Consider the following 22,649-nt stretch of genomic DNA (forward strand, 5'->3'; position numbering starts at 1 on the left):
TCACAGACAGGCAGAGGGGTGTACATTTAAGGAGCCATAATGAGTACTGTGTTGTCTATCAGTTATTTGTGTATGTTCACAAGCAGCTACCCCTACTTCCATTGTTAGTCAGAACCTGAGGCTAAAGCTGGAACCAGAATTCACACACACTGTCTATTCAGCACATCAAGTTGAAAGTCATCAACAAGTCTAAGTCGGTGTTATGTGCTGAAGGAGTTCAGGTCTCAAGTGTGACAGTGTGCCTCAGGCAATCGTTCAGGCAGAAATAATCATAAGTGACGTTTAACCAAGCATATAATGAGATGGTTAGGGCTGTGACCATACCAGTATCACAATGTTTTTTCCATGTCAAAAATGAAAACACGAAGCAGACCAAACTCTTTGGTCCTTGAAAAACCTGACGTATGTAAAAAATGTTTTGTGCTATAGCTTGGAAAATCAACAAATGTGACTAGATGACAACATGATGACGCTTGTTTCCAACAAATAACTTAAATCCAGTTCCTGTTTGGTTTTCTTTCCACGATACTAACGAGTATCGCAATACTTGTATCGTCCCGGCCCTAGAGATAGTCAGAGGGTACTCAGTCAACAACTACAGTGCTGATTGTACCCACAAAACTTGTATAGGAGAAAGAAGGAAGGAGGAGATGAGTGTTAGATGATGGACTGGTGGCAGCCGGACGGGAACAGAAGCAGCAGCACCGTGTAGCGAATAAAGTAACTTTTTGGACCTGAAGGCCAAGACTGTCAAGATAAAGGTGCTCAAAGTTGAAACATTTTGCGCACCCCATCCTACCATGAGACATCCATGTCTTCATCACTGGAAAAGGTAAACAGTTGAGATGTCAACCCTCCATAGGAAACCTTTTGGAATCATAGAGATATAGATAACAGAAGAGACATTACCATTTCATTTGATATTCGACGGTGGGTGGACCGGCGGTCATCGTTGTGGTAGTAATTTGAAGTTAAAACATTTCAATTGCAGTGGTCTGAAGGGATAGGTCCATTCTGTGAGTTCTATTTCTGATTGAAATGCCACACGCCCTGTATTCAAGAGCACATTGTGTGTCAACCGATGGCAGTAGTTTGGCATTCGGGTCCAAAAAGTACCTTTCTGACCACTTCTTCCAAACAAGTACATAAAGTCTTGTTTCAATTCAAAAGGGATTCTGTCAAAAAAGTGATTGAATTCAAATGGATTTACCCCCATTCTCTTGTACAAGGCTGAGTGACTGTTCATACAAGTAAAACAACCTCACCACGTCACAAACCTGTCTGACTAGCCAGTGCTGTTTTTGACAGAACGCTTCAACAGAAAGACTAAGTCAGAGACAAACACTGAGGACACAGCATTGTTGAAACTGTTAAAGGCAGAACACCCTCCATCTGCAATACAATCTCAGGATTCAGGATGTTGTAGTTGCCGATATAGATATTTTCTGAATGGATTTGATGTCTTTATAGAGAATGATGGACAACTGGATTAATACCTCAAACTGACTGGAATTGACTCCCAACCATGCGTACAGGTGAGCCATTGGAATCTTTACAAATGTATGATCTCAATTCTCAACTGATCTCATTTCTGAAGTTACAGAGAGCAAGGCATTATAACCTCCTTAAAAAGAGAAGCTTTCCTACACAGGTTGATGATAAGTCATTGCTATGGTGACGAACCGAACCTCTCTTTCGGTTGAATATTGCAACGTCTGTGGCTAACTCGTCGGAAGTATATGCTGAATAAAAACCGATGCTTTGCAGTTTGGGTCTCAATGAAATTCATAATTTGTTGATGACATCATTTTCCATTTTTATAGAATGTCGGAAACCAAAACGGTGGTATAAAAAAATCCCGTCCGCTGTTTAGTATGAATGTAGTGAATGTAACAAATCATGTCTCTCTGCTGCAAAGGGGTTCTTACTGTAACGTACTACTTGTGGTCGAGCTAGGTTCAGAGTGCATTAATGCATGGAACTGTAATGTGTTTTTACTGGCCAAAGCACATGATCCATTCCAAAACAGTACAGAAATGTCCCAATCTCATCCGATTTTCTCTCTCTCTCTCTCTCTCTCTCTCTCTCTCTCTCTCTCTCTCACTCAAATTGCTAGGGGGCTGGCTCACATGGAGGAACATGTTGAAAAACAGTTGCTTTCAAACTAGGAATTCTGTGGCTAATTGAGGTAAAACAGGAATTCTGCTCATAGATTATACATGTATGATCTACACATTTACACATCCAGCCCAAAGCGGGAGGTTTAAAAAAAGCTCACTGGTGCAGCAATCTGAGCAGCGTAGTCAGGTATTTGCATAGTTGCACACCAAATTCCAGATCATGATTTCGATGGGTGAATGGACTCCGGCATTAAGGATATTTTATTGTTGAGTTGCCTATTGTTAAACCTACTTATGTAACCTCTGTTGTCAGAGAGTTGAAAATTGTAAAATTGTTCAAGTTCAAGGTGGCATACTTGCAAGATAAAACTGTGTTGAACTACTGTAACTCATATTTGCAGTTTAGGCTGTAGACAGAGTATTAGTATACTGTATGTATAGGAGGTGTGGTCATCAACTATTAATACCTAGGGGGGTATGTCACTCACTGAATTTGCTGGGTTGCTCTCTCTCTCTCGCTCGCTCGCACGCACGCACGCACACACACACACACACACACACACCTGTAGGATAATAACTACAAGTCTGGGCCAGTCCTGAAACTGATCAACAAGTAGGCCTACAGGCCAGGGGATATCAAGTCAGTTGTTCAACTGAATGCATTTAATCAAAATGTGTCTTCTGCATTTAACCCAACCCCTCTGAATCGAAGAGGTGCAGGGGCCTGTCTTAATTGACATCATCAGCACCCAGGGAGCAGCTGTTCTTGGGTGTAACTGCCTTGCTCAAGGGCAGAACAGCAGATTGTTCCACCATGCTGGCTATGGGATTCAAACCAGCAACCGATCAGTACTGGCAGGGCGCTCTTAACAACGAGGCTACCTGCCGCCAAGGGAAGCAAGATATACAAATCCCTACAATCGTGACAATGCTGCTTCCTTTTGCATTTTATAATGCCAAGCTGTCCTATAGCTTTATCATCATTCCTCAGCTGCTTTTTCAAAGTGATAGTTATTGCTCAATCCTATGGGTGTGGTAGGTATAGAATTTTCTGGAATTCAACCTGTTGTGAATGTGTCTCGGAAGGTGTGCCTCTTTCGAGTCCAAGTCTTCATTCCTTTCTTTCACATGAGGATCTCTTCTGCAGCTACAGAGAAATACTTAATAGAGGATTAGAGGAAGACTATTAGAGGACATAATTGCAGAATGACGCTCTGTGTGTATGAAAAGTTGTATTGCTGTCACAATGAATTCATACAATGGTTGTCTTGCCGCGCATCATATTTCTTGTTTCTAGCTTTGGAACATTATCTGTGTAATTGTTTGACATGTTTACCGCACCATTAGAAGCTCGTAACACAAGCATTTCGCTGCACCCGCTATAACATCCGATAAACTGCTACAAAATAAACTTTGACCTGATTTGATATCGTACCTGAGAACAAAATAAAACAGTATAATGACACTAATAATGAGAAACTCTGTCAGACTGCCATCATTCAGATTGGCTGTATTCAGACTGTCTCTCTCTCTTTCCTCTTCAGGTGAAAATGACACGCCCAAACTGACCTCTTGACTTGACCTCTGATAGGTCAGGGCTCAGATTGGAATAACCCCGAAAATACAGACCAGTCTAAACCCCTCAACATGTCTTTCCCGGAACACTTCACGTCCCCTTTACCCCCCAGACCAGAGGCCAAACCCCGGCCCCCCATCTCTAGAAAAACCCCTTCCTCCAATGGAGCCCCTTCCACCCCCTCCCAGCTTGGAGAGATGGGCAGCACAGACCACAATTCGGGGGGGAAAGTCAACAGCATTGTGAGTAAGTTCAGCCACCCAGAGACTACACCAACCACCAGTGGAGATGCTAAACTAACCACCAATCCAACTCTCCGGACCCGGGGGCCCAGGAGGGCCCCCACAGTCAAACCCAAACCGACCCGGCACTCTGTCCAGCAGTCTGGGGGTCCAGACCAGGCTCCTCCACTGCCCATGAATAGGAGCCGGATCCTGCGGCAGGCCAAAAGAGAGACCCCTGGAGGAGAGGAGGGAAATGGCATCACAGTCAGTCGATCAGGTAGAGTCAGTCAGTATATCAATCAATGAATTAATCAATATTCATTTGTATGAGTCCTCTCACAAAAATATGTTAGGATAGGGACTGATAATTTGTTAGCATTACCAATGTAGCCTATTTTTCTACAAGGCAAGCATTACGGAGAGAGAGCTACAAACTGAACTGTTTTTTTTTCCAAATGAGCTATCCCATGGGTGTTCATTAATCAAGTGTTGTCAAGCAACACAGTAACACGTGACCTAATCACTTTCATAACATATCCTCCAAAAGCATTAACAACACTCCCAGCCCAACCCCACAAGCTAGACCTGGGGGTGGCAGGTTAACAAAACAACATGTTTGGAATTTTAATGGAACAATCATTGACAGGTTTCATGTACCTCTACACATTTCTTTTGTCAGTTTGATGTTAACCATATGTCACCGTATGTCACATGTGAGTGCAGTATGTGTGGTATGTTCCTTTGAGAGCGGAATCTCTGCTCGTGTGTGTTGCCTAGTCCCTGAGGCCATGAGGGGGACACCTGTTTTCACCTAACCTAGAGACAAACGGGTGTGGCTAGACCACGTGATCTGACTACCCTAACAGACAGAAGCACCTGTATACAGTAGGTAAACACAGTTCTGTATAGGTAAAGCAGGTCTACTGAAACAGACTGGCTGTACTCCAACACACTCTGGGACGAGAAGTGAGTGTGTGTGTGTGAGTGTGTGTGTGTGTGTGTGTGTGAGTGTGCCAAACAGCGAGAGAGAAAGAGAGAGAGAAAAACGGGTAAAGAGAGGCAGTGAGAGGTTACATAGAGACTTCGAAGAGAGGCAGAAAGCGACAGAAGAAGAGGAGAGAGCGCGAGAGGAAATGAAAGAAAGAGGGCCAGAGGCTCCCTGTCTAAGACTGCACTGCTTAAAGGCCTTGAAGAGGGTCTCACTGTTTCTACTGTTGCAGAGGGAAAGAAAATAAGGAGCTGATAGCATTTCTGACAACAAAAAAGAACAAACAAACATCAAAATAGGTTCACATTTTTGGCTGTTTCCTGTTAGTATTAAATGCTCATGAAGCTAAACAACTTGATAATACTTCCCTACGTTTATCTGACAAAGCAGAACGGTGTATTATGAAAATAAGAATGATGTTAATTTGGCTAAGAAAACAAACACACACATCGGTTTTCTATCGTTGTGGGGACCAAATAATTGATTCCCATTCAAAATCCTATTTTCCATAATCCCTAACCTTAACCCCAAACGCCTAAACCTAACCCTAATTGTAACCCTAACCTCTAAAATATACTTTTTCCTTGTGGGGACCGGCGAAATGTTCCCACTTGTCCCACTTGTCCTTGCTTTACTATCCTTGTGAGGACTTCTGGTCCCCTCAAAGATAGTAAACCAAAACGCACACATTCCCAAGTAATAATATATGCCATTTAGCAGACACTGTTATCCAATGCAACTTAGTCATACACGCATACATACATTTGACCTATGGGTGGCCGTGGGAATCAAACCCACAACCCTGGAGGTGGAAGCACTATGCTCTACCAACTGAGCCAGACAGGACCACGTGACATAATTTCACTCATCTCTTAACTATGCTATGACACGGTCATCAGACTGCTTCTACCACGTCAATCTTTACTGTTCAGGCACTGGAGACTTCCTTTATTCACTCTCTTCTGTTATGATGCACTCTTTCTGTGAGGCCTAAGGCTTAAAGGGAAACTCCACCCAAAAACTATCTTTTGGTATTTGTTTCATTAGTCCATTTGTTGACATAGTCCCCAAATGTTTGGCTTGTCAGCACTCAATTTTTCAAGATATGTAGCTTTCAAAATACGGAAATCATTACTGTATGATGCTGCATATGATGCAAAATACATCACGCGCGGATGATTTCTGTATTTTGATATGTACATGTCTTGAAAACTTGTGGGAATATGTCAACAATGGACTAATTAAACAAATATCAAAATAAAATGTTGGGGTGGTGTTTTCTTTTGTTACCTTTCCCTAGAGAACTGAGGTCAATCAGGACACAGAAAGAGAAACACACACACACACGCACACACACACACACGCACACGCATGCACACACACACACGCGCACACACGCACGCACGCACACACACACACACGCACACACAGTGAAAGTGATATGCCCTGCTATCATATAATTCAGATGTAGGAACATTCTAGACACATTCACAGTGATCAGTGAACGCCATAAAGGGTTTAAGTCTGCCAAGGTTCAAGGGTCAACAGAGAAAGTGATCCCTAGTTCTTGGGGTTCCTTTTAACAATAAAGCCAAACAAAACAAAACAAAAATGATTATTTCTGATGCTTTGCTAATTTCCCATTACTGCAAATATCTAAGCAAACACGTGGCAGTGGATGTAAAAAATGATGTTATGTTAATGCTAATTTAGTGATATGTATCCCTCCCTCTCCCATCAGCACCTGGCGGAAAGGAGGTAGAGCGACAGCTGATTGGAGGAGTGGAAGCAGAGGCGGAGCACGGTTCAGACACGCCCCTTAACCCATGCTTCGACTGGGAATGCAGCTGTGTTTGCCACCTCCACATGCCCGGCATGAAGCTGGTATGGGTGCCCATCGATGAGGAAGAGAAAGAAGATGAAAAGGAGGAGGAGGTTAAACTGGAAAGGGAGGAGGAAGAGAGTAGAGGGGAGGGGACCTCCTTGGCCATAAAATGCCCCCCCACCCCACCTAAACAGACCCAATCTTTCCCAAGTCATTTTAAAGCTTCCATAGAGGAGGAGGAAGAGTCTATATATGAAACTACTCTACCAATGGTGGATCCAACACCTAGAAAGATCTGCCAAGAACTGGACATTCCCCTTATCAAGGTTCAGAAAACTGTCTATTGGTCAAAACTGTCCTCCAGCAACTCGGAGGACAACACTTCGGTCCAGTCCGATTCGGACCCATCCCAAACCCAGACTGCTGAGGATGCCTCCGTGGCTATCCCACCTCGGGTATCTCTCGCCCAGGACAAGTCCAAAACACCCGGCCACAACCTCATGCCCATTCCCAGGGGGGGTATCGCCTTGCCCCAGCCCACCGCGGAGGAATGGCGCTCCCTGCGCCCCTCACCCCCCAATCCTTCCGCCAGTCCCATAGTACTCCACCGGGCGGGCAACAGAGTCCCCCCACCTCAGCCCCCCAAGACAGGCATCTCCGTCCATTCCGTCAAGCAAGCTATAAAAGGTCACTATAAAAGTAAACACACAATAAACCTGTTTTCTGACATCTTTTATAGTGAGAGGTCATATATTGTTCATGCTTTTGTGTCTCCCTCTAGAACACGAGGAGGATGGAAGCGCTGAAGGAGAGGAGGAGGACACAGAAGAAGACAGGTGAGCTCACTCATCCCCGAGGTTCTTCTATTTCTTCCTCTTATGATGACCTCCATATTTCCTGTGGTACTCTCATCTCCCATGTCTCGTTTTGGCCCTGCTGAAAATCTTCCTTCCTTCCTGTAAGTGACCACAGATCAGAGAGGGTTGGATTGGTGTCGGTGATAGGGTTTCACTTATCCAATCACTTATCAGTGATTACCAAAAGGAGGAGAGGAAGGAAGCATATTTAAAGTGTTAGAACCAGACCTATTTCTCACTCCTTCATTGTCCAGCTCAGTCAGTTATATAACACCCTGCTCTTCTTCTTCCCAGTGCCCCTCTCAGGAGAGGATGCTTTATTGCCTGGGAGTCCAGACAGCTGGATGGTAAGGTTACCTGACACCCCTGACACAACCAAAAAGCACCCAAAATATCAGTCATGCATGAATCAGGTTACAGAACTATAGGTGTAACATTAGACCAAAGGAACAGAACATTCTTGGTCCATCATCATTGTTTGAGGGTCACCCATAGAGTAATACCACACATATTTAAACCTCATCCTTTTTGGTGTTTGACCTTTGCCCTTTGACCCCTCAGTGCCTCTGTACCAGACGTACCGTGCTACCGTCCTCCACAAGGAGATCCGGCGCCAGACGGTGTGCCGCAATACCAGCAAGGCCAGCGCTGACTACCACATGGACTGGACTGCACGCCGGGGTGGAGTGGGCGTGGGGGCGGTGGGCAATGGCAATGGGGCACCCAGTGCCACTATTCCGTTGCCCACCCTGGGCCAGAGCACCCTGTGGCAGGATCTACCAGAAGTACGGAAAAGTGGGGTGCTGGAGACCCTCAGCCCTGCACAGTGCAAGTACCAGGAGGTGAGGGGGAGGGGGGGGGGGGGGTAAGGTGGGCAGGGGGGAGAATAGGAGGAGAGAGGTGGGAGAATAGGAGGAGAGAGGTGGGAATGAGAATAGAGAAGCAAATGCAATTTATGGCTCAGCTTTTCACGGTTAACGGCATGGCTGCCAGAACATGGGTGTGTCAACATAAACAGGCGTATCAACAGAAGTGGGTATATAAAAAGCAAACAACTAATTTGCCACATTTGTTGCCACTCAGGGCAGTTTTGCGTGGCTGCAATTGTGAGAGCATTTTAGCTAAGCCTAACCCTAACCCTTTTCCTAACCTTAACCTCATTCTCCTAACCTGTTACCTTAACCTGCTACTTTAATTCTCCTAACCTGCTACATTAGTTCTCGTAACCTGCTACGTAAAAACAAACCATCAATCCTGAAAAAGCACCAGGAACTGAACAATGAAAATGCGTTAAGAAACGAAAAACAACACAGCTTAATCAAAACCATCTAACCAATCAGTTCCACCATTTGCTGATGATCCACCCATTTATTTTGCCCTGCCCACTTTCAGACACATTCCACATATACAGTTATCCATACTTGGGTTTTTCAGTCATCAAGTAAAGTGAATTATTGATATTTTAGTTGACTGAGTTTCACCTCAATGGACTGAATGTCTGCAGTTACCATCAATTGAAAATTCAGTACAGAAATGTGGCCATATTAATCAGCCCATATTGTATGTCTTGGGATATTTCAGTGATGGGCTGATTGTACTGTATGAATTAGAAGTTCACCATCCCATTGTCTCTCTCCCCTCAGAGTATGTTTGAGGTGTTGACATCGGAAGCGTCGTACGTTCGTTCCCTACGTGTTCTCAATGAACACTTCCTGGAATCCCGGGAGCTGGAGGAGGTGCTGATCATCCGGGACAGGAAGACTCTCTTCTCCAATGTCCTGCGAGTCCTGGAGGTCAGCGAGAGGTGAGAGAGAGGGAGGAATGGAGGGATGGCTAAAGAGTGGTACTTGGCTAAAACAGTGGGGAGTCAGAGTAAGGAAGGAGTGATGACTTGAATCAGCAGCATGTGGAGGGTTTTGTTGTAGCCCAACTTTAATATAAATAAAAATGTTCCTTCCTCACTGTTTCGTTGTGTTAATAAACCCCTTAATGGAAATCAAAATAACCTTTGACCTTTGTAAATCTTCCCCCCCATTAGTTTTCTGATGGCCCTGGAGAACCGTAAGGAAGAGAGTCTGGTGTTCTCCGACATCTGTGACATCATCCATTTCCATGCTCAGCACAACTTCCCGGTCTACATCGACTACGTCCGCAACCAAATCTACCAGGATAAGACTTACACCTCCCTCATGTAAGACTGGCTTCATTACTGGGTCTAACAGTAAAAAAATTCCCAGATTTTTCTGAAATCCCTGTTGGAGGATTCCCAGATTTTCTGCTTACTCCAACCTGATTCCAGGAATCTTCCAACTGGAATTTTTGGAAAACTTTGGAATTTTCAGAAAGTTACCAGAATTCTGCAAACCTACTCAGAGGCCTCTTGGTCTGACAATTGATTCAACCAGAGGAGGAGGGGGTCCTGAATGATGTGTTTGTCCCCACAGGAAAACCAATGTGGACTTTGCCACGGTCATCACCCGTCTGCAGGAATCTCCTCAGTGCCAGAGGCTGCCATTCATGTCCTTCCTGCTGCTGCCCTTCCAGCGAATCACACGCATCAAGATACTCATCGAGGTGAGGGGCATCATGGTAACTGTAGTTGTTGTGGGCTGCTGTGATGTGGACTACAACGGAGTGTGATCGTAGGGAAAGCGATAAACCTTATGATTTTATGCTTTTTTTGCTTGTCTTTTTTGTTTGTTTGTCTTGTATAACATGGCTTGTGGTTGTTGTTTATCAGAACATCCTGAAGAGAACACATTTGGGGACGAAAGAAGAGCAGACTGCCTCCAACGCCTTGGACTCTGTTTCTAAGGTAACCGCACCTTTCGTCTTTCCATCCATCCGTCTGCCCGTCCACAGACATTCTGACTGTTCCATTCTAAAGCAGTGGTCCACACCAGTCTGGAATTATGGAACAATGACGCCAGTCCCCTAGTCTTTGGTGTGGGATTGATGTCCTATTGTGTCACTGCAGACAATATGACCAAGTACAGGTTGAGAGAGATGAAGACTGTCTGACACTGGAGTACCAGCTAATGTTATTCAAGTAGAGCGGGAACCTCTTGAAAAAGAGATGAACGTGATACACTTGTGAAATAGAGGAACTGAAATGAGAGAAGGGTTATGTGGATTGTTCCACATGTCTGTGTGAAAGGAAAAGTGGAGGAGCTGCCAAGAGGTCTCTTTCATTCAGTCTCTTGTTCTTTTTCTCACACAATTTCTCTTTGTTTTTGTCTCTCTCTGTCTTCCTCTTTCTATCCCTCTGTCTCAGATCATAGAGGAGTGCAACACCCAGGTGGGAAAGATGAAACAGGTGGAAGAGCTGATCCACCTCTCCAAGACGCTGGAGTTTGACAAGCTCAAGGTAATCAATTAATCAGTCAGTCAGTTAATTCACCACCCAAATACACTAGAACCCTATCCCTTTCAGCTTGATTCTTATACATTTCTCTCTCTCTCTCTTTCTCCACCTCTCTCTCTCTCCATCTATCCTCCCCACCTCTCTTTCCCTCCCTCTCTATCAGGCCATCCCCATCATTTCCCAAACCCGTGTCTTGGAGAAGCGTGGGGAGTTACAGGAGATGGCCAAAGGGAGCACCCTTTTCAACCTGGGTCACAAGTTCACCCCCGTCTACCTCTTCCTCTTCAACGACCTGCTCATCATCGCCACCAAGAAGGGGTGAGTCCCCCATATGGTGTTCATAAGGATTTATGAAGCCTTTATAAACCTTCCTAAGGCCTTTATCCCTCATTAATGCTTCACATTTATAAGCAAATGTTGTGCTAGAGTAGAGGATGGCTCTACATTCATACATTCTAGGACTCATCCTAGACTGCCTTCAATGTGTTTGGTTCCTCCTCTCATCCCTGTTAGTTCAGAGCGTTTTGTGGTGTTGGACCACGCCCACCGCACCCTGGTCCAGGTTCAGCCAATAGGAGACGACCAGGTCTCCAACCCTAGCTATGAACACTGCTTCTGTCTGACTCTACTGGAGAACCACCAGGGACGCATGATGGAGAGACTGATGAAGGCCCCTTCACAGTGAGTAGTATGCACAGTGTGTGTGTGTGTGTGTGTGTGTGTGCATGTGTGTGTGTGTGTGTGTGTGTGTGTGTGTATGTGTGTGTGTGTGTGTGCATGTGTGTGTGTGCGTGTGTGTGTGTGTGTGTGTGTGAGAGAGAGAAATACATCCATGTGTATGTGTGTATGGTGCGTATGTTACACATAATACCCCATAATGAGAGAGAAACAGTACAGAAAGGCAGAGAGAGGTTCCGTAGAGATGTTGAAGAGAGACAGAAAGCGACAGAAGAAGAGGTAGAAAGTGCGAGAGGAAGTGAAAGAGCATATGTGAGTCAGGTATACCATGGCAGCAGGTAGCCTAGTGGTTAGAGCATTGGGCCAGTAACTGAAATGTCACTGGATCGAATACCGGAGCCAACAAGGTGAAAGTCTTTTAATGTGCCCTTGAGCGTGCCACTTAACCCTAAATTGCTCCAGGGGCGTCGTACTACTATGGCTAACGTTGTAAAACACATTTCACTGAACCTATCTGGTGTATGTGACAATAAAAAACAACATATATCATCAGGTTGGTGGCTAAAAATGTCTTCATTATGTAACACACTGCCAACAGACAATGATTAACCTGCAGTAGTCATCACAGGAATGCATTGACAGCCCATAATGCTCCCAAACACACAGTCAGTCACATACTCCAGTTAACACCAACATACCTGAGATACGGGCAGACTAGGAGAACCGGTACGGTATTTTCCCTCAGACATAAGTACACCTATTTTTGTTTACAGATGTGGTATTTGTGTGTGTGTGTCTATGGTCTGTTTCACATGTCCATTCTCTCTCCTCTCTTCTTGCCTTTCTTTTCCCCTCATCCATTCTTCTCAGGTCTGACCTGCACCGGTGGATAGCAGCGTTCCCTGACCCCATGAAACCTGATGGGGACAAGGAGGAGGTTGTCTATGAGGACTGGGGTGAGCGACTGGTTTAGCTTGGTGACACACAACCTATAATTAGCTGCAGTAAGGCAGCTTGTAGTGACTGGGCTAAATTCAACCATCAACATTGACATCTATCCTCAGTTTGCCTTACATGGACACACTTTGTGCTATTTGCACTTGTGGTTTATAATTGTTCGGTTTGTTGATATTTAGTCTTGTCTCTGTCCTCAGACTGTCCTCAGGTGCAGTGTGTGGAGCAGTATGTTGCTCAGCAGGCTGATGAGCTCAACCTAGAAGCCACTGAGATCATCAACGTGGTGCGCAAGACCAACGAGGGTAAGACCCGGCAGGAAACGAATGTCCCGACCCGTGGTTAGTTTAGGATACTGGGTAGCACTATATTTTACAAACCAGAAAAAAAATCATGTTTTACTTGATAAAATGATAACACAGTAATACATTAAACTCTCATCTTTCCCTCAACCCTCCTCTTTGTACGTCTTTATCCCGACAATTCTAATTCAACCCTGTACCTGCTAGCAGTTTATTGATTTGTGATGTTGGTTATTTTGCGTGACTTAAATGTAAACATCCTATCTCCCTGCTCCCTCTTCCTCCCCTCCCTCTAGGTTGGTACGAGGGGATCCGTCTCTCCAACGGACAGAAGGGTTGGTTTCCTGTGGAGAACGCTGTAGAGATCACCAACGAGCATGTGAGGCGGCGGAACCTTAGAGAACGCTATCGGGTCATTCAGGCCGCCAGCATTGTCACCAACAACATGACCAAGACTACCCCGTAATGTTGACGGGAACATCAGGAGAACATCGACAGACACTCCGCAGAATGTCAGTCGAACGTTTACATAACGTCACTAGAACGTTGCTGGAATATTAAACTGGATAGGGGAGAGTGAACCAGTGCTTGCCATGCATGCTCCCCAGAAGAACTCTTAGCTGGAGACATAAGGAGCATTTGGAGGAGCTCTATCTTATCAAATTGTTTGATTGGCATGTTTTGTTTTGTTCAAATTAGTCATTTGGTGAAGTTACGGGATATGGTTTCTTTAGGGAATTTTTAAGAACCAGGAAATGATATGTAGTCTTACATGAGGAAAAGGATGAGAAACTTCTTCTGAACCTAGTATACTTATCCCCGTAAAGTTTGCTTAATGTTGAGAGAGTGTGTGTGTGTGTGTGTGTGTGTGCGTGCGTGCGTGCGTGCGTGTGTGTGTGTGTTTGAACTTGCACCTAACCCCACACTGCCAAAGGAAAGCCCCAATTGAAAAGTGCCCCTGCGACAATATGTGAGTCAGGTATACCATGGCAGCAGGTAGCCTAGTGGTTAGAGCATTGGGCCAGTAACTGAAAAGTCACTGGATCGAATACCTGAGCCAACAAGTCTTTCAATGTGCCCTTGAGCGTGCCACTTAACCCTAATTTGCTCCAGGGGCGTCGTACTACTATGGCTAACGTTGTAAAACACATTTTACTGAACCTATCTGGTGTATGTGACAATAGAAAACGACATATATCATCAGGTTGGTGGCTAAAAATGTCTTCATTATGTAACACACTGCCAACAGACAATGATTAACCTACAGTAGTCATCACAGGAATGCATTGACAGCCCATAATGCTCACAAACACACAGTCAGTCACATACTCCAGTTAACACCAACATACCTGAGATACGGGCAGACTAGGAGAACCGGTACGGTATTTTCCCTCAGACATAATTACACCTATTTTTTTTTTTACATTTTTTTTTTTACACATTTTTTTTTTGGTGTGTGTGTGTGTGTGTGTGTGTGTGTGTGTGTGTGTGCGCCCTAATGCTGCGGTTTCGTAATCACTACAGGGTTGAATACATTTGACCGTCATTATACGGTAGAGTCGCAATATCGGTAACATAGAGCCGAAACATCTAGTTGAGTCCTACTCTAGTATTATGATTCCATATGTGTATTAATTCTACAGCAGGACTCATAGGTGTAAACTCTGTGGTAATGCCAGGGCTTCTCTCTGTTTTATTTTACAATTTGTATCATGTTAAATATTAGCCACTATCAGGAGACACCCGTCTGTACATGCATTTATATCCGTCACTTTAGTGTTCGTTTCCTTCAATTTGTAGCCTATTGATTCCTTCCATTCCATGTACCATTCTTTCCTCTGTTATGTCCATGTAGTTGTTCCTGAGGGTTGCATTAGTGGATCATATAGACCCTTTTCCCCCCCGATGCACGCGACTCTTGGCGGCAGTAAGAAAGCCATCACTATCTGCGCTCATTCAACACAGCCTAGATTTAAGGTTTTATTACTTCTAAACAAAATAGAAGTTCTCATACGCTTACAATGATGTTCTGATTCTTGCTTGAACAGTAGCTAGGGTTATATTTGTTTGTGATCTTTGCAAAATAACTATTTTGGATGCAACGGTTGTTAGCTAGAATGCTAACGCTCATTGTTATAGGGTTGTAGCAAAAAATATAGCCAAAGAACCATTTTACTGGTTGAAGTTGGCCCAGCAACCTTTTTGTGACTGGCCCAACGCTCCTACCCGCCAGGCTACCTGCCACCCCCATTTAACATATTCAGTGTGTGCAGTGTGTGCAAGGTAGACACACACCTGTAGAGCACTTTACTCTCCTGCATTAGGTAAACCTGAATCTCAGCTCCCCTAAATGAGACATTGGCTTCCCTAAATGCAACAGAAGTCAAAACTTGGAGAGGGAGGTCTCTAAATAATGCTAATTTCACCATTCTTCTGTTTGTTTAAAATGTAGTGGTGAATATTTTTTACAGTGTTAAATATAAAAAAATAAAAGCTTATCAAACATTCATCCCACCTCTGTCATGGGTTAAACCATTTATTTGTGTTTTTATTTTATTCATGCACATTAATACTACAATAATGAAACATCCATATAAAATGTGCCAGGGTTAGCCAAAAGCTAATTGGCACTCGTAGTCCCAGGGCAGGTAAGGGCAATTACACAGTCACACTACAAATACTCACACAAGAAAAGACTAAATACAAACGCATCCAATAACATATCATTCTAACAACAACAACAATAATATCATCAACTGTCGTCTTACCTATGAGGAACCACAGATAACTCAGGTGTACAGGTTTGGATAGATTTGAGCCATGTTTTCAATTTCAATTTAAAAGTGCAATAATCAGTGCAGTTTCTCAAGTCCATGGGCAGTGTATTCAAGTATACTATAGCTCTAACAGAGAAGGTCGATTGACTGAGTTTACGGTGTCGGAAAGGGACAACGCAGTCACCTCTAGTTACTGCCCTTGTTATCCTGGAAGTGCTTTCCTTCAGCATGATATGCCGGCATAGAGGTGAAGGGGCAAGACCATGCAGGATCCGAAAGACAAGGCTTGCATCTACATTCTGCTTAAAGCTATCCAGACTAAATCAATGATGTTTGTGAATGATGTGACAGTGGTGGTAACTGTTCGGTTTGTTACCAAAACTCTAAAGTGTTTGTTTGTGGAGTGATTCAATTGGTTTCAGAATGGTAGCTCCTGCTTGTGACCAGCATGTGAGGCAATATCTCAGATCATAGCATGCATATATAAACTCAGCAACAAAAAGAAACGTCCTCTCACTGTCAACTGCGTTTATTTTCAGCCAACTTAAGGTGTAAATATTTGTATGAACATAGCAAGATTCAACAACTGGGGCAAAGGTTCACCTTCCAACAAGACAATGACCCTAAGCACAGAGCCAAGACAACGCAAGAGTGGCTTTGGGACAAGTCTCTGAATGTCCTTGAGTGGCCCAGCCAGAGCCCGGACTTGAACCCGATCAAACATCTATGGAGAGACCTGAAAATAGTTGTGCAGCGACTCTCCCCATCCAACCTGACAGAGCTTGAGAGGATCTGCAGAGAAGAATGGGAGAATGTCCCCAAATACAGGTGTGCCAAGCTTGTAGCGTCATACCTAAGACTCAAGGCTGTAATTCGCTGCCAAAGGTGCTTCAACAAAGTACTGAGTAAAGGGTCTGAATACTTCTGTCAATGTTATATTTCAGTCTTTTATTCTTTATAAATGTGAAAACATCTCTAAAAAACTGTTTTTGCTATGCAATTATGGGTTATTGTGTGTAGATGAGGAAAGGAAACAATGTAATACATTTTAGAACAGGGCTGTAACGTAACAAAATGTGGAAAAAGTCAAAGGGTCTGAATACTTTCCGAATGAACTGTAGACAATACAGTTCAGTAATATTGACCCTTGTGGAACCCCAATGTTATAGAGAGTCTGACTGAGTGTCCCCCAGACGAACCCTTTGACTTCTGTTTGCCAGATAGGAATACATCCAACTACTAGCTTCAGTGGACCCACTGAGGGAAAAAGAAAAGACTGCGCCGACCGACCACCTATGTCCAGTTTAGATTTAAAGCACTTTAATGGGGGGGCACTGTCCACGCAGTATTGCGATTTCAGCCTCTGATGAGCTCCTTTATGCACAGATTTTCCTTTGTACTTCCTCATCTTCACTATGTGTGTCTGTCATGTGTCCTTGATAAAACTACCCCATGCCTTTATTCCAACGCATTAGGTTTATCCGTTGATTTATCATTCTTTTTGTCAGTCAGCTGTTTAGAGTGCTCATTGCTTTGTTTTTCAGGTGCGGGTGGGTACTGGCGTTCTCCGTGCCCAGAAGTAGTTAGACCATTTAACTTGATTATTTTCTATCAATATTTGTTTTCTTTCCTGGATCAGCTGATGGTCAACAATATCACTAGACAACTAGCCTACAGCTAGACACCAATGTGCAGTATACGTTAAGGATGGGTAGCTCCAAGAGGACAGTAGGCCTATAAAGTGACTCTTTCAGTTAGAAGAGGTTAATGTCGGTTAGAAGGATCTCATTTTGCAATGGCATAGGTCTACATTCTTTGGGATTAGTGTGCCGATGAGAACAGTTTTCAAGGCGAAACATAGTGAAATGTTACGTAGGCATAGTTACACTTACAGTGCACTTTCCGAGATGTTAAAGATCCATGATCCATACAGGGTTTAAGTTTAATCTTCCAATGAAATTGTTAAAGTGGTTCAAAAAACAAAACTGACAGTTCATTTGGATAGTCTGCAAAGTCCATCTGTAAATGCTCTACAGATAGTTGATAGTAGACCATCTGTTGATAAGCATCTGCTTGCTAAGGTTACGGTTAGGTTTACAATAAGGGTTAGGGTCAAATCAGGTGCCAAAAGTGTCAAATTCAACATTAAAAAGGGATGAGAGTTTAAAAGGCAAACATACAGCCCTACTATTTTCAAGGCACCCCCAAAATGTGTCATTTGAATACTGGCTGTGTAAAAGCACTGTCAAATTTGACGCAGGCTGGTATGTAGCAAATTGCTTAAGGTCAAAGCTTAGCAGAGGGTACAAGAGCTAAGTACTGTAGGCACCTGAGAGGATAAAGTCTAAAGAGGATACTTGGGACGTCCCAACTCTGACGTCACCCTGTTGAAGTTGAACATTTAAATGATTAAGACTAAGGTTAGAGTTGGGTAGGGCGTATGGTGAAGGTTTAGGGTAAGGACATCCCAAGGATCCCTGATTGCACTAACCCACCTGAGAGGGGTGGTGGTGCCCCTGTCCTGTACTCACCTGGCTGTTGATGGAGTCTCCAGGGGTACTGGGCCAACCCCTTGGCTGCCATGTACAGGGGCAGGAAGGAGGGATGGTGGAGGGTCAGGTTGGAGAATGGAGGAAGGACCACCTGCCTTGGGCTCTGTTGTTGGAGGAAAGACAACACAGATATTGGTATATGACATAAAAAGGTATAGGTTGAATATCTCAAACTAGTCAAGATGATTGTAATGTTTTTGTGTCTTCTCCATCTACTCTGTTGTTGCTCATTGTAGGCAACTGCTTGGCAATTCAATTATAGCGTGTTTTTCACAGTCTACTAAATTGTTACTTGTGTATCAGTAGGGTTTAATGCTTGAAAACCCACATTGACCTTATGAGCAACAACATGGAAGTTCTTCTATCACTGCCAATACTTTTATATTTCACTACAACAACATTTGCAAGGACAAGCACAAAACAGTGCGCAATGAAAATAGACTACCAAAACTGTCATTACAATCATGTAAGTTTCATAAGATTCACCTATTTCTAATTAATTACCAATAGGTTTTCAAGGTACTGAAACATTTAGGAACAAGTTTTGTTGTTGATTGATCCACAGGGTGTTACAGCCAATTGATGAGCATTGGCGTTTGGTAAATGGCCAAGGCGCCACCTGCTGGCCATTTCAGGGACATCTTAATCATCTCTGTAGATCTGTATACGTTCCTGCTAAATGCATTACACCGATTTTCAATGATATAAGACTACGTAGACACTTAGTACATCAGTGAAATTGCAGATCGGCAACTTTTGCAAGTCTGTTGACAATTATGTCATTAGGATAGGAAAGTATAAAACCACTCTGTGGATAGTGCTGAAAACAAATACTTAATATCTGAATTTTGCCATCTTTATGCAACTTTGCCATTTTACTTCTGATAATGGAAGAACAATTGAAAGACATTGCTGTAGTTCTTCTGATGTTTGTCTATTTGCTTGTCTCTTGCTGCTAGAATTGCAATCTGTATTCCAAGATCTGCAGCTTCATGAAAAATGTCAGCTGGATTTCACAGGTAAGCTCCATTTTTAAATGTACTGTTTAATAATATTTTATAAACTTCTATAATAGAGCTTCAATGTGTTCTGTTAATTGGTTACCAGTTGCTTAATTCTCACCCCTCTAGTTTCCTTACAGTGTTTGTGGGTGTACATGATGCTGTGCCTCCAAGGGGTAAGAATTCTTAACTATAACTTGTTAGAATACACTTCAGGTCAATGGTAACTTAATGTCTTTAAGCTTGACTGTTGGGATTGATACCTTGTGGTGTCTGACCTATTGAGTTTTACTGGTATTGAACTTAAGTATTTTATTGCTAAGGCAGGTCAGAGTGAAATGATCTGAAGGAACTCTTTCTTAGAGAAACACTACAGGGAAGATTTCTTACAGGGCTTCCTACACTGACCTCTAACCCTTTTTATTGACATGGTTTTGTTTCAAGACATTGGAAGTGTAAGCCTTTGAAAATCAGACTTGACCATACGCATTGGAACATAACATGCGCAATGAGTTCTGACGTCGGTCTCTAATATGAACACTTATGGACAATGGCGGCGTAGAAACCAGACTCACCCTTCACAGGTCCATGGCCACGCCCAGTCTGTGCCAACAACTCTTCACCATTAACCTTAAGGCGCTGCAGTAACCAATCAAAAATGTCTCCTTTGCCTGACAACTGATCCTCCTGGTGCCTTGAGCAGTAGCACGTTGGGATTTTAGGTTGTCGCAGAGTAACGAGTTCTCCACTTTAACCAGCATGCATTATCCTGCATCAACACTGGACTGTGTAAGGACACTACATTTTAATTATATTGTAGATGTATACATCTAACAGTTACCCTGCAATATGTCAACAAGTATCTTGTCCCTGTGTCATGAAAATAAGATCTGCCTCCTTGTAATGGTTGCTACGTAACTGTCATCATCCTCTCACTATACGGGTCTATGGTGGGAGGAGGACAGTCCTGGAGAATCATGTGTTTGTGTACCTGGGGAACTTCCCCTATGATGACCTGATGGCTGTGAAGCTCAAGGGACACTACTCCATACCAGAGGCTATTCAAATTGTCTACCCCCTTCACTAGGGTTTTCCATGCCAACAGAACTGACGTGGCTGTCATCCAGGTTCCATTCGAAGACCCCATTGTTCCAAGAACTAAGTTAGTGAACAACACCATTGCCATAAATTGTTTAGTGAAACTGGGGAGTGCCATGTCCCGCAGTGGCTACTAGATGCGTTGTATGCATTTCATTAGTTGTTGGCCACGAGTCCCTCATTCAGTACTTAATTGAGGGGGGGGGGGGTTCAACTACACTTCAGTAATCCTGCCTTGGGTGCCCTACAAAAGTTGATGTGTTTTATGGTGCCCCTGGAGAAAATGAAGGCACATGCAGTAAATTATATATATTTTTTGCCCTATCGGCTCGAATTCGAACCAGCGACCTTTCAATTACTGGCTCAATGCTCTAACTGCTAGGCTACCTTACGCCACTACTGCCTGGTCATGGCTCGGTTCAATGACATTTGTAAGTTGACTTGAACCTTTGGCTTTAAGACCTTGGCTGCAAATGTCTTCACAATGATCTTCCTAGCCTTCATGTTTCTGACACTGCCTTATGGCAACTGATGGAGCCCAGTAACCCAACCACTAGCCAAGTCTCCATGCTTCATATCAAAAACATTTTAATGTGTCCTTGACCATCACAGCCAGCTACAAAATATTTTCATGAACATGACTTCTCTCCCACCAGCCTTCAAAAGGCACCTGCACAGAGGGCATCAGCTTTCAGTGGGGCATCCAACCGTTCAACTACATGTGGGAGGTTGGTGTCGGACCTGACCTGGCTATGCATCGTAGGTACATTATGCTCTATGGAAACCAGTGACCATGGACGTTTCTCTCCACCACCAGATACATCTGAGGTGAGGTGGTCACATCACTATTTAATGGAAACTATTGTAGCTGTGGTTTTATGCTAGTGTTCCATCATGAAGGTACAACTTTACATCGCAGGATATGACATTGTACCAAACTGGCTCATTTGAAATCCTATAGAGGGACGCCAAGACGCTGGAAGTTCAGCATGCCTCTACCAAACGCTGCCTCATCACAACTACTGAGCTGATCTGCGAGACTAGGTGGTGTCACTACATATTGGTGTCGGTCGTGTTTCAGGTCCTCTTCATTGCAGTTGCGCTGAGCATCTGACTTCTCCACGCATTGCAATCTGATTATTGGATGATATTGCATCTGGTATGTCACTTCTCTCCAGTGTGTTCCACAGAACGGGTGAAGACTGACAAACAGGACTCTGGCCCTCATTGGTGCAGAACCTCCCTCCTGGACTCCACCTGCAGGCCCCAAGAGACAGTTGACACCCACCAGGGTTCGAACTTTGGACTCTACACCTGTAAAACAGTCATGGCAGGGTTCAAAGTCTCTAGGCTAGTAGTGGCTTTGTCCCATAGTATCTTTGGATTAAATTGATTGGCTATCCTTTCAGATGGACTACCAGTGGTGAATGGGATTGTGTTCTACAAGCAATAGTCACCCGAAGACGGGCTTGTCATCAGACATCTTATAGGTATGGCTCTACATTTCGTAACGCCTCTGAGTCTAAGGTGCACACTATCGGATTTGTCAAACATTGGATATCTGGTCCTAAAGGGGCTGCGCTACTGAGCAGTGTCCCACTCACCTCATTGTATGCTGATGGGATATTTCATTTACTTTCTGAATGACAAATTGTAATGTGACTAACTGGTTAATGAGTGCTTTTGACTAGAACAATCTTAATGTGCTTTTGAAGTTTGAAAGTCCAGGCTCTGAGGGAGACCCAGTCACACTCTCGCTGACCAGGTTCCAATGAAAACTGAGTCTTCAGTAAACAGCTGGGTTCCAAATTACCTGATGAATTAACTTTTTTTTTCTTCTGTTTAGCTTTGCCAGAGGCTAGACTCCCATTGTGATGCCTCGGACTCTGACGATGACACGGACTACAAAGTATCCTGTTACAACAATCTACTAAATTAATTTGGGTCCCCTGGCCACATCCAGCAATTTAAACTAGCATTGAATCAATACTTTCATGTTGTTACTCTTTAAAATTAATAAATTGTTGGCTCTTGAAGACTTCCTCCAGTACTTTTTTTTTTATTTTAATTTTAAAAAAAAAATTTAAAAGCAATATACCAAGCTTAACTGCAGACTTCAAGGAGTTGGTCTGAGTGACTTAGTGATGTGCAAATTCCATGTTTTGTGCAGCTGTATAAAGACAAGTTGGACTGCCTGTGTAAATGCAGCCTTTGCTCAGGGGTATACAACTCATACCCTACAAGGTCCAGCGCCTGCTGGTTTTGTTCTGCTAATGACCTTGTGTTCCAGGTCTGAAATCAGTCCCAAAAATTCCAGTCTTGAATTTGAGGAA

General features: G+C 43.7%; 1 protein-coding gene and 1 long non-coding RNA gene across 3 annotated transcripts; both read left to right on the forward strand.

Moving 5' to 3' along the window:
- The first annotated feature begins 1,311 nt into the window (after nucleotides 1-1,311).
- LOC110531699 (rho guanine nucleotide exchange factor 15) lies at nucleotides 1,312-15,397 on the forward strand. 2 transcript variants are annotated; one of them, XM_090183760.1, is made up of 17 exons: nucleotides 1,329-1,535; nucleotides 2,117-2,188; nucleotides 3,665-4,197; nucleotides 6,650-7,420; nucleotides 7,515-7,569; nucleotides 7,885-7,937; nucleotides 8,152-8,432; nucleotides 9,234-9,394; nucleotides 9,629-9,781; nucleotides 10,035-10,164; nucleotides 10,331-10,405; nucleotides 10,865-10,957; nucleotides 11,118-11,272; nucleotides 11,468-11,635; nucleotides 12,503-12,588; nucleotides 12,787-12,891; nucleotides 13,185-15,397. In XM_090183760.1, the coding sequence occupies exons 3-17, from the start codon at nucleotides 3,768-3,770 to the stop codon at nucleotides 13,352-13,354; spliced, it is 2,886 nt and encodes a 961-aa protein (XP_090039886.1). In that variant the 5' UTR covers nucleotides 1,329-1,535; nucleotides 2,117-2,188; nucleotides 3,665-3,767; the 3' UTR covers nucleotides 13,355-15,397. The 2 variants fall into 2 exon arrangements, with proteins under 2 accessions (XP_021470702.3, XP_090039886.1); XM_021615027.3 differs by lacking the exon at nucleotides 2,117-2,188 and having other exon boundaries at nucleotides 1,312-1,535.
- A 3,949-nt stretch (nucleotides 15,398-19,346) lies between these two features.
- LOC110533004 (uncharacterized) lies at nucleotides 19,347-22,260 on the forward strand. The gene is made up of 6 exons (XR_016483161.1): nucleotides 19,347-19,394; nucleotides 20,306-20,380; nucleotides 20,973-21,144; nucleotides 21,278-21,608; nucleotides 21,726-21,806; nucleotides 22,163-22,260. It is a non-coding gene; the product is annotated as an uncharacterized LOC110533004 (long non-coding RNA).
- The last annotated feature ends 389 nt before the right edge of the window (nucleotides 22,261-22,649 follow it).

This window comes from Oncorhynchus mykiss, chromosome 9 (assembly GCF_057628025.1).
Source record: "Oncorhynchus mykiss isolate SJ-2025 chromosome 9, ASM5762802v1, whole genome shotgun sequence".
Taxonomy (NCBI): domain Eukaryota; kingdom Metazoa; phylum Chordata; class Actinopteri; order Salmoniformes; family Salmonidae; genus Oncorhynchus; species Oncorhynchus mykiss.

Bases quoted from the DNA above. Each gene is read 5' to 3' on its own strand.
- LOC110531699 (XM_021615027.3), top strand. From the start codon at position 3,768: ATGTCTTTCCCGGAACACTTCACGTCCCCTTTACCCCCCAGACCAGAG. The intron at 9,395-9,628 runs GTGAGAGAGAGG...CCCCCCCATTAG, and splicing joins GTCCTGGAGGTCAGCGAGAG to TTTTCTGATGGCCCTGGAGA. The intron at 11,273-11,467 runs GTGAGTCCCCCA...CATCCCTGTTAG, and splicing joins ATCATCGCCACCAAGAAGGG to TTCAGAGCGTTTTGTGGTGT.